This window comes from Micropterus salmoides, unplaced genomic scaffold (genome assembly GCF_014851395.1).
Source record: "Micropterus salmoides isolate LMB-PRFRI ecotype aquatic unplaced genomic scaffold, ASM1485139v1 Ms_hic_scaffold_21, whole genome shotgun sequence".
Lineage (NCBI taxonomy): Eukaryota > Metazoa > Chordata > Actinopteri > Centrarchiformes > Centrarchidae > Micropterus > Micropterus salmoides.
This window is the reverse complement of record NW_024041262.1, coordinates 22,514,055-22,528,358: the sequence shown is the minus strand read 5'-3', so window position 1 is coordinate 22,528,358 and position 14,304 is coordinate 22,514,055. Positions and strand designations below refer to the sequence as shown.

The 14,304-nt window shown below is 39.4% G+C and overlaps 1 protein-coding gene across 2 annotated transcripts in view; it reads left to right on the top strand.

The window, feature by feature from the left end:
* Nucleotides 1–14,304, top strand: part of myo1d (myosin 1D) — a 106,559-nt gene that overhangs the window by 16,748 nt on the left and 75,507 nt on the right. For both annotated transcript variants that reach the window (XM_038735315.1, XM_038735316.1), the window contains exons 2-11: nucleotides 3,631–3,839; nucleotides 4,298–4,391; nucleotides 5,683–5,848; nucleotides 6,505–6,558; nucleotides 7,000–7,095; nucleotides 7,655–7,771; nucleotides 8,697–8,900; nucleotides 9,344–9,489; nucleotides 9,881–9,995; nucleotides 10,283–10,453. In XM_038735315.1, the coding sequence (XP_038591243.1) occupies nucleotides 3,631–3,839; nucleotides 4,298–4,391; nucleotides 5,683–5,848; nucleotides 6,505–6,558; nucleotides 7,000–7,095; nucleotides 7,655–7,771; nucleotides 8,697–8,900; nucleotides 9,344–9,489; nucleotides 9,881–9,995; nucleotides 10,283–10,453 (1,372 nt within the window). The remainder of the gene's footprint in view (nucleotides 1–3,630; nucleotides 3,840–4,297; nucleotides 4,392–5,682; nucleotides 5,849–6,504; nucleotides 6,559–6,999; nucleotides 7,096–7,654; nucleotides 7,772–8,696; nucleotides 8,901–9,343; nucleotides 9,490–9,880; nucleotides 9,996–10,282; nucleotides 10,454–14,304) is intronic.

Genomic DNA, 14,304 nt, shown 5'->3' with positions numbered 1-14,304 from the left:
ACTCTAATAAAGTGGAGATCTGAACCTGTCCTTGAAGTGGAGACTGATTTGAAAATCAGTCTCCACTCCAATGAAAACATTGACAAAAATAATGTTGCCTGAAACAGTAGGGAAAGTTCAAATTTGCCAAGTTGCCAAATGATTAATTGTGATATAAAGTATATGTGATTTGTGGTAAATGGGCCCTAAACATGCCAAAAACTCAATTTGTCACTGATTACTGTTTAAATTCTCGGATAGAAAGGAGCATTATTTGACACTGAACCATCTGATGGTCGTCCCACCCTGTCCAGGACACATCAGCATCCCGTGTCATTGTCGGCCAGTTGTGCCAGTTTGTGCACGGCCTGACACACAGTTATGAATTCTTGCACACAAATCTGAACACACAGGGATGAGCTAATCAGAGAATGTGCTACTTAAGTAAGGTGTTAAATGCATACAGTTGTGGTAAAGCATTGTTGTTTCTAGCTACTATAATGCATGTAATCCTGCCCCACAGCATTGTGTTGTTTCCTCACCCTCTTTTGCTCCCACTGTCATGATAGTACGAAAGCCCTACTTACATTGCCCTACTCTGTTTTTTTATTTTATTTGTGGGTAACATGACCAGTACACCAGTATAAAATGTTGACACTGTTAGTGTGGTACTTTTTAGTTTAGAGAAGATAGATGGATTAGGGCCAAGGCTCCTCTCCATTTCAAAAGTCAGGGTTCAGAAAACACAAGAAGAGTGTCACGTCTATCAACAGCCTCATGCATGACGTTTTGGTTGATGCTCACAGTCCGTATTGCAGCAACACCAAAGTCATCATCCCTCAGTGCTTGGTTTAAAGTTATTTTTTTAGTTTAAAAAAAGACATCTCAATATCTGGCAGTTCTTTAAAAACATATACGAGTGGTTGAGTTTATCTAGCAACTGCATCAAACCCACTATCACAAACTTTACGTAGGCCTATTAGGACTGATTTGGAGTAAAATGCTTTTGGCCTTGTTTGCAAGGCAGCTGTGAAGAAAGAGGCCATTCTTCTGTCGAGAAAAACTGGGATCCTAGTCCTCTTTGGAGAGGAAGGAAGTCAGGCTGGCAGCCTGGGGCAGAGAGGGAGAAGCCGAGAGAGCGAGACAGGGATAGAAACATAGTGAGAGTGAGAGGAAAAAAAGAACAATATATAACATAATTATCACACATGGATTTCACACCTGAATGCACACATGCAGACAGGTGTGATTTTTGATCATGTCATTCCATAACAATGGGCATTAATCTTCTGCTATAACAGCCTCCACTTTTCTGGTTTCAGTCCTTCCTGGCTACAGGGATTTGCTTTTATTCAGCCACAAGAGCTTTAGTGAGGTCCAACACTGATGTTTGGTGATAATGTTGCTCACAGTCTATGTTCCAGTGCATCCCTAACGTGCTGGATGGGGTTGAGGTTAAGGCTCTGTGCAGGCCAGGAAAGTTCTTCCACACCAAACTGGAAAAACGGTTTCTTTATGGAGCTGGCTTTGAGCAGGGGGGCTTTGTTTACAACCGGGTAGGAAAAACACAAACTGGTGACACAAAGTTGGAAGAATACTATTGTCTGAAAAAGCATTTTATGCTGCAATGTTAACACAAGAACATGAAGTCAAAGAGAGAGAGAGAGAGAGGCGCAGAAACTGGATCTTTGTCTCAACACATTATTGTTGTCAAATATAATGACTTCCTTATTGATAGAAGGTGTGGAAAAAAAACCTGTGAGATAGTAACATGAAATGGTGTGTGTTTGGACAGATGGGCAACATGAATTCAGTTTCGTAAATATAAAATAATTGGCGGGCCTTCCTGTCTACCTTCCCGTGCCAAGTTCTTGTCAGCTTTTACGGAGGAGCAATAGAAAGCATCCTGATTGAAAACATCACTAACTGGCATGGGATGTGCACGGACCAGGACCGGAGGGCTCTGCAGCGGGTGATTAAAACTGCTTAGAAAATCATTGGTACCCATCTCCCGAGCATCAGTGATATCGGTGAGGTGAGGTGCCTACGTAGAGCCCAAAGGATACTAAAGGACAGTACCCACCCAGCCACAGCCTGTTCACCCTGCTGCCTTCTGGGAAGAGATATAGAAGTTTCTGCTGCCACACCACCAGACTGCAGAGCAACTTTTTCCCCCAAGCTATCAAACTCTTTAACTCTAATTCATCCTCAGCGCTGCTCCATTGAATGTAGTTTATTTCTGGTTACCATTTTTTTTAAACTGTACTTTACTGTATATTGTCTGCTACATAGCAGAAGGGAGTTGCAAACTCAATTTCACTTTACAATTACCTGTTGTAATGTGACAAATAAATATACCTTGCACCTTGTACCTGCACACACTCTGCCTGTGCACTCACTGCGCATGAAAGTGTGTTTTGGGGAAGTAGCTTTGGAGGGAGGCCTGAATGGAGGGGGTGGGATTTACTTTAGGATACTTTCACAATTCAGCTGTGTCTTGCTAGTTTCTCCAACATTACTTAACATAACTTTAATAAAGGATAATATTTATGTTTTCCTTATACAATTTCCTGCATGATGGATGTCCTTGAATGTCCTTGAGCAGGGGTCTCAAACTCAAATCATCCAGGGGCCACTTTGGTACTGTCATCTCATAGAAGGGCCACAGCAGCATTAAAGTACTCATGTGTTTACCTGAAATAATTGTAAATTAAAGCTGTCTGATAAAAAAGTACACTTAAGTACACACTCAGCCACAAATGAGCTCAAATCTGCCACTTTCAACACGCAATCCTTAAAACTGGTGATTAATTCACTCATCACATAACTTGCTTCAACTGCAGTTTCGGCATCCTTCTTGGCTTTATGAAAAATACTTTGTTGTGATATAAATCCCCTCTGTAGCTGCCTGGCTGTTGTCCTCTTGTCTCCCTGGTAGCCTATTCTCGTTGCTCTCCGTGTTTAGTCCAGTAATAACGCTTGATGTTATATTCCTTTAAAACTGTAACTTTGTTGTTGCATACTGGGCAGGTAGCACAAAAATAGCCTAGCCTACTGCTTTGTCCACATTGCAAAAACTGAGCTCTCAAAAACAAGAAAAAAAATCTATATTACTTAAAATAAGAAAAATTATCTGCCAACAGAACAAGAATATTTCACTTGCTACTTAAGGACAAAAAAACTGGAAACAAGTAAAATTCTCTAACATAAAAGCCGCCTGGTAAGAAGAAATATATTGTCAGACAAAAAACAAGTATATTTTTCCTTCAATTAAGATAATTAATCTTACTTAGATTTTAGTTTTTGCAGTGCATCTTTCTTGAAACAGCCTGTGTTTGTCATCCACCTTCCATTTTCGATTTGGACAGCAACATCTTTCTTCAGCCAATAGCGGGCATTTTAGGTCACCTTACCTTTCACCTTTGCCGGGATAAACAAAATGCATTTAAAATTTGTGTTTTTATTTTATTTATTTCAAATTGGTAGCTTGAATTGGCATGAAACAGCTATTAAATATACAGAACTTCAACACAGAAAGACGCAACTTTAAAAAAATGCGGAGTAGTTCTGAACTCATAATGGTAATAAAAAATTGAGGAATCTTCTTTTATATGTTATATTTAATTGTATTCTTAAATGGTGTGTCCTCAGGTTTGAGAAGGGGAGGATCTACAGCTACATCGGAGAGGTGGTGGTGTCTGTCAATCCTTACCGTGCCATGAACATCTACAGCCGTGACGTCATAGAGCAGTACAAGGGCCGGGAGCTGTACGAGAGGCCGCCTCACCTCTTTGCCATCGCTGATGCTGCTTACAAAGCCATGAAGAGGAGGAACAAAGACACTTGTATTGTCATCTCAGGTAACACAGGAAGACCGAGACGACAAGCACAAAGCTCATTTTTTTTTCTACAACAAATGTTTAATTTGAAAAACCATGCAGAGGATGAAGCACCACTCAGTGGTCAGAGGGGGAACTGAGCCCCTCTGAACCCTCATCTCATGTTATGAATCCATACCAAGACAGAAAAGCAGCTTGGTCTAATAATGTGACTAAAACATTGGTCTAGTGGACTGAAACATTTTTGTGACACACAGGATAGATTTTAAAATGAAAATGAGTATGAAACAGAAAATCAAGAAAGGCAAATAAATGATGACAAAAATTACCAACTTTATTACATTTTTTCCAATGTTTACAATTTTGACTCCATTCGTATGTTCCTTTATTTAAATCACATGAGGTTTGGTAGTTTAATTTGCAGACAAGCAAGCATAATATTTGCATTGTGGGTTTTTTTGTTTGTTTTTTTTTTGCAGGGGAAAGTGGAGCCGGAAAGACAGAAGCCAGCAAGTATATAATGCAATACATTGCTGCTATCACCAATCCCAATCAGAGGGCTGAAGTTGAAAGGTGAGCTGCTGTTTTGACACTGTTAAACCTCAGCGCACTGCAGAAAATGTGCACAAGTTTAGTTTGTTGACTAAACAGCCAATAATATCAGCTAGGGAGGTTTTCTTCCGTAGATTCCTGCATTGTTGCACCACAAACAATTCACTGGAGGGTACAAGTTACCCAGATACACATGATATTTTAACGTCAGGTGAAAATGGTGTCACAAGTCCACCATAAAGTGTAAAACAAATGCTCCAAATGACTTCCAATACAGAGTTTCTCAGGCACATTATTAGAGTCAAATAGACAGTGCAGTGATGTTTATGACATGTCACTTTTTCTTATCTTATTTATTGCAGTTAATGTTAGGTAAGGTAAATCTTTATTATCCCAAAGGGCAAATTTGTTGCACAGCCAGCAGTACAATCAGCACACTAAATAACATATAAACCTCACACACAAAATACATGGAAATGACTCAATGCTGTTCAGAAAGCTGATGGCAGCAGGGACAAATTAGCTTTTAGATCTACTGGTCCTTAGTAGACCTTAGTAGGTTATATCTATGACTAGATGGAAGCAACCTGCACTCCAAGAGTTAGTAAAGTGTCATTGTCATATTCCAAGAATTAATCCTGCCAGTAGTCAAAGTCTCTTAGATCATAGTGAGATATAGTTACAGCTCAACAAGGCTATAGACCATATCGCTGGCAACTAAGTGTGTGTTCCACACCAGAGGAGAAATTACACCACATTACAGAATGGTTATATTAAGAGGAAAGCAAGCGATACCCTTTGATTTAAAGTTAACAAAATGTTAATGTTAAGAGATAGAAATAAGATTCGTACAGGGGGACCAGTTTTACAGTCAACTTTACAGTTAAATGCTTGTGAATATGAACTGCTAATGATACATTTGAACATACTGTATAAAATCTGCTGGATATAAACCCCCACTGCTGCCTTCCGCTACTACGTTACCTAGCTGCAAATGTACACACACTGAACTAACACTATAGAGGACATAACAGTGTAGAATATAATTTCATATAATGTAGGTCATCATGATCTAATTTGGGTTACAGAACATTTTTTAAGAGTCTAAAAACCAAGTGGTACTTTTGTCTAATTTATTTATCTGATCTAAAGAGGGTATAAAGTCGAAGGCTGTAGTGGTTTTGATCTTGGTGTAGTGGCACATGTGGGCCTACAGATGGGGCTCTTTATCACACCGCTTCACATTGTGAGTCACTCTTTCAATTTGGTTGTACCGTGCTTGACCTCTTAACCTAATCCTGCCTCCCCACAGGGTAAAAAACATGCTGCTTAAATCCAACTGTGTCTTGGAGGCCTTCGGGAACGCCAAGACCAACCGCAACGACAACTCCAGCCGCTTTGGCAAGTACATGGACATCAATTTTGACTTCAAAGGAGATCCCATCGGAGGCCACATCAACAACTACCTGCTGGAAAAGGTAAAGGCGTGTCAACTAGCCACAGAGATGAAACGAAGGGCAGTCATGCCTATTACCTGGTGATGGTGAAGTAATTTGGTATAATGAAGACTGTATATTAAGTGCAGATACTATTGTACTTGTACTATTGTAGAAGGCAGTTTGTTTAAACTTTACATTCTAGTTTGTATCTTGAGTATATGTTATGTAATTTTCTCATAACAAACAAAATAGGTTTCATATAATGCGTTGTTTCAGCCAAGTGTTTCTGTGCTGATAATTTCCACACAGTAGTGTTGATGATAAACAAGACACTGCAGTAAATTAAAAACCCATTCTGCTGCACAGATTAGGTAGACTTTTCTCTAATCTTGCCTTTTTTCTTGTGAAATACTAGAGAGCCTTCCCTTTTAAGGCGTGCAGAAACTAATCAAACAAAATATTTGAGAAAGGAACATCACTCTTTTGTTAAATATCTCACATCTCAACCTGTGACCAGGGGTTGCAGGTAAACATAGCTCCACTTTTAAGGGTCACAAGTGTAAAACATTGGTAATAACTGGCCTAAGGAGTAATATAGTGACCATCCCTCACCCTTTTTTTACTCAGAGAAGTGGCTTTAAAACCGCTGTTATGTTACGCTGTTTTTTTTTTGTGTTTCCCCCCCCTCCCAAAAGTCCAGGGTCATTTTCCAACAGCCAGGAGAGAGGAGCTTTCATTCATACTACCAGGTAAGTGTGTGTGTGTGTGTGTTTGTGTGCGAAGAAACAATATGTACAGTGTGTGTGCATGCAGTCATTTATTTTGTTTTGCATGTTCGCATGTGAAGGACTTGACCTGCAGGAAAATTAATCAATGCAGAATTTCTGAGTCATCAAGAGGCCAATTTGTTTCTACGTGTAGGAGTTTAGTGAGTTGAAAATTAGGCCACAGTTGTGTGTGTTGGATGCTGGATGTGAAAGAATGAAGAGGTCCTTGCTATAGATTAATTAAATTAAAACATAATGGGCATGCAAGTGGCTCAGCCTGCATTAAGTACATAATATATGAGAAAACAGGTCAGAAATTACAGTTGGCACCAAGTACATTAGTTTACTGTACAATAAAGTAAAAATATAATAAAGATAATGTATGAATGGTTGTAAGTCAAGTGTGTTTTTGGTTTCCACTAGCTGCTCAGAGGAGCTCCAGATTCCCTGTTACGCTCTCTTCACATTCAGAAGGACCCAACAGCCTACACCTACATCAAAGTTGGAGGCCAGATTAAGGTAGTCCAAACAAATAACATACAATTCAACTCACATACAACTTACAGATGTGTTTCTTCACCACAGTTTACATATTATTAAACAAACCACACAGATCACCTTTAGAGATAGTAATTCAGTAATCAGCCTCTCTGTATTATTGTACAGAGGAGTGTTTTTTTAAGGTATCTTTATTTAGACTTCTGCTGTGTGCTGCCGTCTTTCCATGAGCTTAATGAGAAGGAACAAAACCACACAACAAACAGCCTAACGTCATGGAACACAATACAACCAAACAGCTGAGGTCGCCGTTTGTACACTGCGTGCCTCAGCAGTTTTTTATAACGAGGCATCACAGTTGAACATCAGTTTGTGATTTAATTAACTGTGGGAATATGATATCCTGGCTACATTCATTAGAAGAGAAATGGAAAGGCGGTGACTGGTACAAAACACACACACTTGAAATTGATATTTGCTTCAGCAGAAATTGCAATGATTGATCCAATCAACTCTAACGTTGTTTCCTTTCAGTAATTTGTCGCCATCCTTCTCCAACATTTGTCCTTTCTCTCTCCAGTCCTCCATCAACGATGGGGCTGATTTCAAAGCTGTAGCCGATGCCATGAAAGTGATCGGTTTCACGGGGGATGAGATTCAGACTGTTTACAAGATCCTGGCCACTATCCTACATCTGGTAATACTCCATAACATCAAATCCCTGCTCATTTCTCACCCCAGCTGCGTCCCCGCATGGACTTTGTGTGTGTAGAATTTAGTGCCATATTGGCAAAGTGGACCAGGAGTTTATAAGCAGGATTTTATTTTCAGTGAAATATGCTTAGAACTGTTTAATTTACACCCCATTATTTGTTTATTAGCTGCAATTTTCAGCTGAACTGCTATATTTCTATTTCTATATTCTATTTATTTATAAGGACAGCACACATTAATCAACATTACTGTAAATGTGCAGTGTTTTCAACTGCAGTCCTTGTCAAGATGTTTTGAAACCTTAAAAATGATAAAATATACATTATAAAAACAACAACAAAACAGAAGAAAACCATGCAAAACATCCAGAAACAGTGAAACATCAGTACAGTAACAGCAGACACCATTTAGACACAGCTAGCCATGCAAATAACACGAAGCAACAACACACAACCTACTTTTGTTAAATGCAAAAAGGCAGGACAACAATACAGTACACATAAATAAAAATAAAGTCTCTAGGTTGCATTAGCAATTGATAAAATATAATTAACTGGAAGTGTAGCAATTGTACATTTACCCTGTAATACCAAATTCCATAGTCGTTTCCAGTAACCTTCTCATTTAAAAAAATATGTTTATTTGCTTTCTTGTCAAGAGTGAGATGAGAAGATTAATACCACTCCCATGTTGGTGGGCTGAATAAGATGCTAGAGCTAGCAGGTGATTAGCTTAGTTTAGAAAAAAGACAGGAAACAGGAGGCAGCTTGTTTGGCTCTGAACAGACATGAAATTGGCATCAATGTTCTTGTCTTACTCTCAGGAAGAAAGTCAAAAATGTTGAACTATCCCTTAACCACAATGTTATGCAATAAAGAATACGGCATCCTATTTGGCATCTCTTGTAGGGCAACCTGACATTCGGGGTGGACGGTGACGTGACCTTGATAGAGAACACAAAGCTGGTGTCTGTGATCAGGGAGCTGCTGTCCACCAAAGAAGAAAATGTGGAGAAGGCGCTGCTCTACCGCACTGTGGCCACTGGTCGAGACGTCATCGAAAAACAGCATACGGCACAAGAGGCCAGCTACGGACGGGACGCTCTAGCCAAGGTTATTGTTGGGAAGATAGAAAATTACATGTTGTCTGTGAAGCACTTCCTCTATAGTGGATCGCACATAAAAGAAAAAGAAACACAACAGCACTGGCTTGCTGATGCCTGCAGGGTTGTGACATTTCGCTAAGTGCTTGGCGATATTTTTACTGCAATTCACACAAGCATGAGTCACAATGTTATGACTCCAGACAGAGGCTGGAGACTGTGGAGGAAGCAATGTATGTAGGCAGATTCAGGACCAGCACTGTGGGCTGCGAACAAAAGTCTGACTCACTGATATTTTGACATTTCACCCTCAGCGGTCCATCTGCAACTGTTCATTTTCATGTGTGCTAGACTACTCTGTGCCCTTGAGCAAGGCACTTGCTCGCCAGCTGCACAGCAAATTAGTCTAGTACACACACACTGACTCCAAAACTAACATTTTGTCATCCTCAGGCCATGTATGAGCGTCTGTTCTGCTGGATTGTGGGACGAATCAATGACATCATTGAGGTGAAAAACTATGACGCCAGAGTCCACGGGAAGAACACAGTCATCGGGGTGCTGGACATCTATGGTTTTGAGATTTTCCAGAACAACAGGTTTGAATGAGACAGCATATTCCACCGATGTAAAAAGCATCAGAACATCTGCATCCTCACAAACTCCAAAGAGAGCGACAAGGGGATTTTACTCAATTACACTTGTTAGAATTGTGGAAAGAATTTCAAAATTACTGAAAATACTTTTCTAAATTGTTCTAATCTAAGCCATAGCCCTACATTTTAGACAACTTTGATGTAGAAATATGAATCTGATGTACCACTTTAAACTGAGTGGTGAGCACACGTGCATATTCACGACCTTACTATTGTATTTTATTGGTTGTAACACACAGCAATGATCACACCTCTCTATATCGAGTTAGAAATGTAAGTGGTTGCATCCATAACAGAAGATGACATTCATTCTCCTCTGTTTCTTGTGCTGTAGCTTTGAACAGTTCTGCATCAACTACTGTAATGAAAAGCTGCAGCAGCTTTTCATCCAGCTGGTGCTGAAGCAGGAACAGGAAGAGTATCAACGAGAAGGCATCCCCTGGAAACATGTATGAAAGGATATTTTTGTTCCTACTGTGTTTAATTTATTTGCTTTATGGTTGGGGGGTATGTGTTTTCATTTCCAATGCCATCTTTGGGGCAAATCTTTCAGTGGACACTGGACTTCTCTCAATCTTTTCAAATAGTACAGAGCAAAGTTCAATAGCTTTGGCTTTGTAGAGTCAATAAACTACTGCTACGACTACTTTAATTTACATGCTTGTCAAAGTAAATAGCCTACTGTATATCTTATCTTAACACTGTGTCTTTTATCCTCTGTGTCCTTTGTTGTTAGATTGATTACTTCAATAACCAGATTATTGTGGATCTGGTAGAGCAGCAGCATAAGGGCATCTTCTCTGTGCTGGACGAAGCCTGTATGAATGTGGGCAAAGTCACGGATGAGGTTTTCCTCCAAGGACTCAATGGAAAGCTGGCCAAACACGCCCACTACACCAGCCGCAAGGTAGGAAACACTAAATACAGATCTGACGTATTGTAATTTTCACAGTACTTATTTTAAATACTTAGTTTTTTCTCTGTAACGGCATAATTAAAACTTCTCTACCTCTAGAGGACATGACTTTAGCTGCACAGTTTCCACTTTTACTCCACTTTTGCTGATGTCAAAAATCCAAATGCCTAAATAGCTTTCTTGACGTGTTTATTTGGGTTTGAATCTGGACTCTCCCTAGAATTTCTTTTCACACTTGTGTGAATTACATTGAATTTACAATATTAATAATTATTAATACTACTAAAGACAGAACAATTACAACATAATTAATAATTTAAGTCATTATCAAGCATTCGTTTATGGTTCTAGCATCTCAAATGTGAAAATTTGCTGCTTGTCAGTATCTTTATATTGTGAACTGAATACTTTTGGTTTTGGACTGTTGGTCGGCTCTTAATCACCTTAAGATCAAAGTAATTATGGGTGGCATTTCCCAGTATCTTCTGACATTAAATTGACCAATTGGACACCACAATTAATCTATTATTGAAAAAATACTTGTCATATTAAAATATAATAAAAAAAACATAATTTGGTGCTGCCCTAGTCTCAATGCTGAATATATCAACATAAAATTTAATATAAGCAATATAATTTTTTCACATATTCATGGTATAACATGCAAATATAATTAAATGAGCAGAACAATAAAATGAACAATTATTTCTTATGTAAACATCAAGCAATATATCAGATTCTGGTGGTGCAGGATGATGCTGTAGTAACTTGAAGAACACCAGAGGGCAGATGACACCATGCAGTAAGTAACCATTAGCGCCCGAGACAAGAGTCTGAACATGATCCTGTTAGTTTTAATAATCAGGAAGGCTTACAATCTAATTCACTCTAATGGCTTGTACGGGCAGACTAAACATAAGCCAATTTACTTTGCTAACATCCACAGTTTCTGTTTGGGATCAGATGACTTGGATAAGTTGAAAGTCACTCATCATCCCTGATCTAGGGTCAGTGTATTTCTGGTCTGTGCAGATGTTGAACATATAAAAAGAATGTTTAGGACAGCTGATAAGTAGACTTCAAACCACAGCAGTGTTTTTAAATGACCACAGTTTTCTCTACCGCCACAAGGGGGCAACAGCTGTCCAAGAGAGCAGGCAGGAGTCTGACTCAACACTTTGCACAAGTGATGTCACTGCCAGCCAATGGGACCTTGTGGAGCTGGTGCTCTGCTGTGTTAGAATGGGTGTTGGGAGAAGGAGGCATGAAGGGAGGTGAAAGGGATGTGTTTGCAAATTTATGAGGAGAACCAAGCAGAGAAATAGAAAACTGGTGAAAAGAGAGGGAGTATGATGCAGAAAGTCATATGTAAACATCTGTGTACTCTACATTTCTGGTACTTGTGCAGGAGATCAAAATACTTGAAGCAACAGGCCACTTTGGGGGGGGGGGATAAAAGGCTTCAGAGGCTTCCAGGAAACTACACATTCCCATGCGATGCAAAGAAAGAATATTGAGCCAACCCAATGGGCACTGAACCCTGCAGTCACTGTTGCTCATTAAAGTGAATAAAGTGACAAGGGAACTGTGAATAAAGCAAGGTTAAGTCAAGATGGGGTAAGATTGTACCGTGCTGCAGGGTATATTGATTCGTGGAGCTTCCCTTCGCTACCATCATCTTGGAGTCAATAAGCTCCCTGCTGTCGCCCTTCTGCTGGTGCTCCTCTGGCAGCAGACTTTAAAAGAAATGAAGGGTTGAAACTTACAGTGATCCAGCTGTTACTTCCTGGAACCGATATCGGTATGAATCAATATAAGCCAGGGATCTTTTTTTTTCTGTGGTGTCTGGAGCCCTGTTGCCAGGCAACATTATCATAATGGACTTTTTGTCAGGAAGTAGTGTGAATTGGTGGGGGCTTTAGTAGATCTCCAGGGCATTTGGGGGATAGATAGTGTATTACCATTTAAATTAACAGTCACGAAAGTTAATTTGGAAAAGAGTGCATAAGAGACAAGGCTTTCGTGTAACTTTTAGCCAAATCTACTGGGGCAAAGGGACTTCATGAAAATATACTAAAAAGTGAAGTATATAGGTTTACATATTTGTACACATGGTCCTGATTCCTTTTCTAAAGCTATTAGAATAGGAAAATGTACTCTTAGCATTAGATGTGCTTTACTGGATTCATGCAGTGAACACAACAGAGCCACACGAATTGTGTGAAACCACGGGTCCATCACAAGAATAAGCTCCTTCTTGTGGTGATTGAATATTGTCTGTGGACAGATGTTTTTGCACATTGATTGATATAATTAATAAACAACTCTTTAATAGTTTAATAGGTTCCAATATGACGTAGCATTGGAGTCTCAACATCAGATAGATTTGTTGTTCTAGGTTAAGGCCAGCTAAAGATGACCTAAGAGGGAAACCTACAGGAACTAGGGGGAAGACAGAAACATAAAAGGGACCAAAAGATGTTATCCTTCAGATTTAGTGTTTGCATTCGATGACTTCACATGTTGTGTGCCGGCACTATATCTCCTTGTCTGGGTCTTCATCAGTCTCCAAAACCTCTTCATACCTGAACCTGGCTCACAATATTTCTTCAACACTTGGCACCACTTTGTGGTCATAGACATATTTGCAGTCTGTATAAACGCCCTATGATATTCTTATAGTAGAGACTGAATGCACCTATTAATGAGTGAAATGAGTAGATGCTCAATGGAGACTATTTATTGTTCTTTGTGTGAAATCATAATAAAGCAAAGCTTATGATGGAACACATGGTTTATTCTGTTGCACTTGCACAATATGAAATTATGATGAATATAATTTACAAGTGTGTGCGATGTATACCAACACAAGTAATATGAATAAAAACAAAATATATGTTACTTGTGTTGATATACAATTTATTTATAACACCCACTTCTCAGGTGTAGAGTTCTAAAAGTGTACTTTCCTAGTCTTTACTTACATTACATTCCAAAGAAGGGTTTGTTTAAGTTCAGGATTGGATTAAGACCTTGAGAAGGCTGAATTACTTTCAGCCAAATAAAAAAGAGAAAAGGAAATACTCTTTCTGTATATTAATGTGACCCAAAATAGACAGCCTAACCCACACTCATGCTGCAAATTAGCTCTTGGGGAAGTTCTGAAAATTTCAAGCCTGTAAGGGTACAAAGTGTAAGCGAGCTCTGCAGACTTTAACACCCACTGTTGCTCTCCAGCCTCACATAGCTCACATCTCCTCGAGTCTGTCTGCCAGGATAAAAGTGTGAAGGTGGGAAAAAAAGTGCCTGAGAGAGGTTGCACAGGGAGACTGGGAATTAAATATGAGAGGAAGTGAGATATGCACATCAAGGGAGAGAAAAGGGTTGAGACATGTAGAGAGGAAGAACAAAACCAGGGCTAGAAATACAGGAAATTATGATTTATGTAGCATCTGTAGTAGTGGTATATTCTAATACATTTTAAGGCTCCAAATATATAATGTGAAATGGGTCGCTTGTAGTGACAGACCCACCGAGAGTCACTCAAATCTGCAGTGTGTATTTCATTGTTTTTGTTCTAATCCACAAACTTCTCTCTCATCAACCTTATTCCCAGCAGCAGCAGCAGCAGCAGCGAGCAGCTGTTTTCAAGTGAAATGCGGTACTGTTCAAGTAAACCCACTGCGCACTCGAACCAACACCAAAAGGGGGACCGACAAAGTCAGCAACTAGCTGGTGAACACAGCAAAGCATTTAGCTAAAAAGACAAAAACAGCTAAACGGAGAGTGAATATTAGACTTACATTCATCAGGTAGCCAGAAACATGGCTCCTGTATACTGT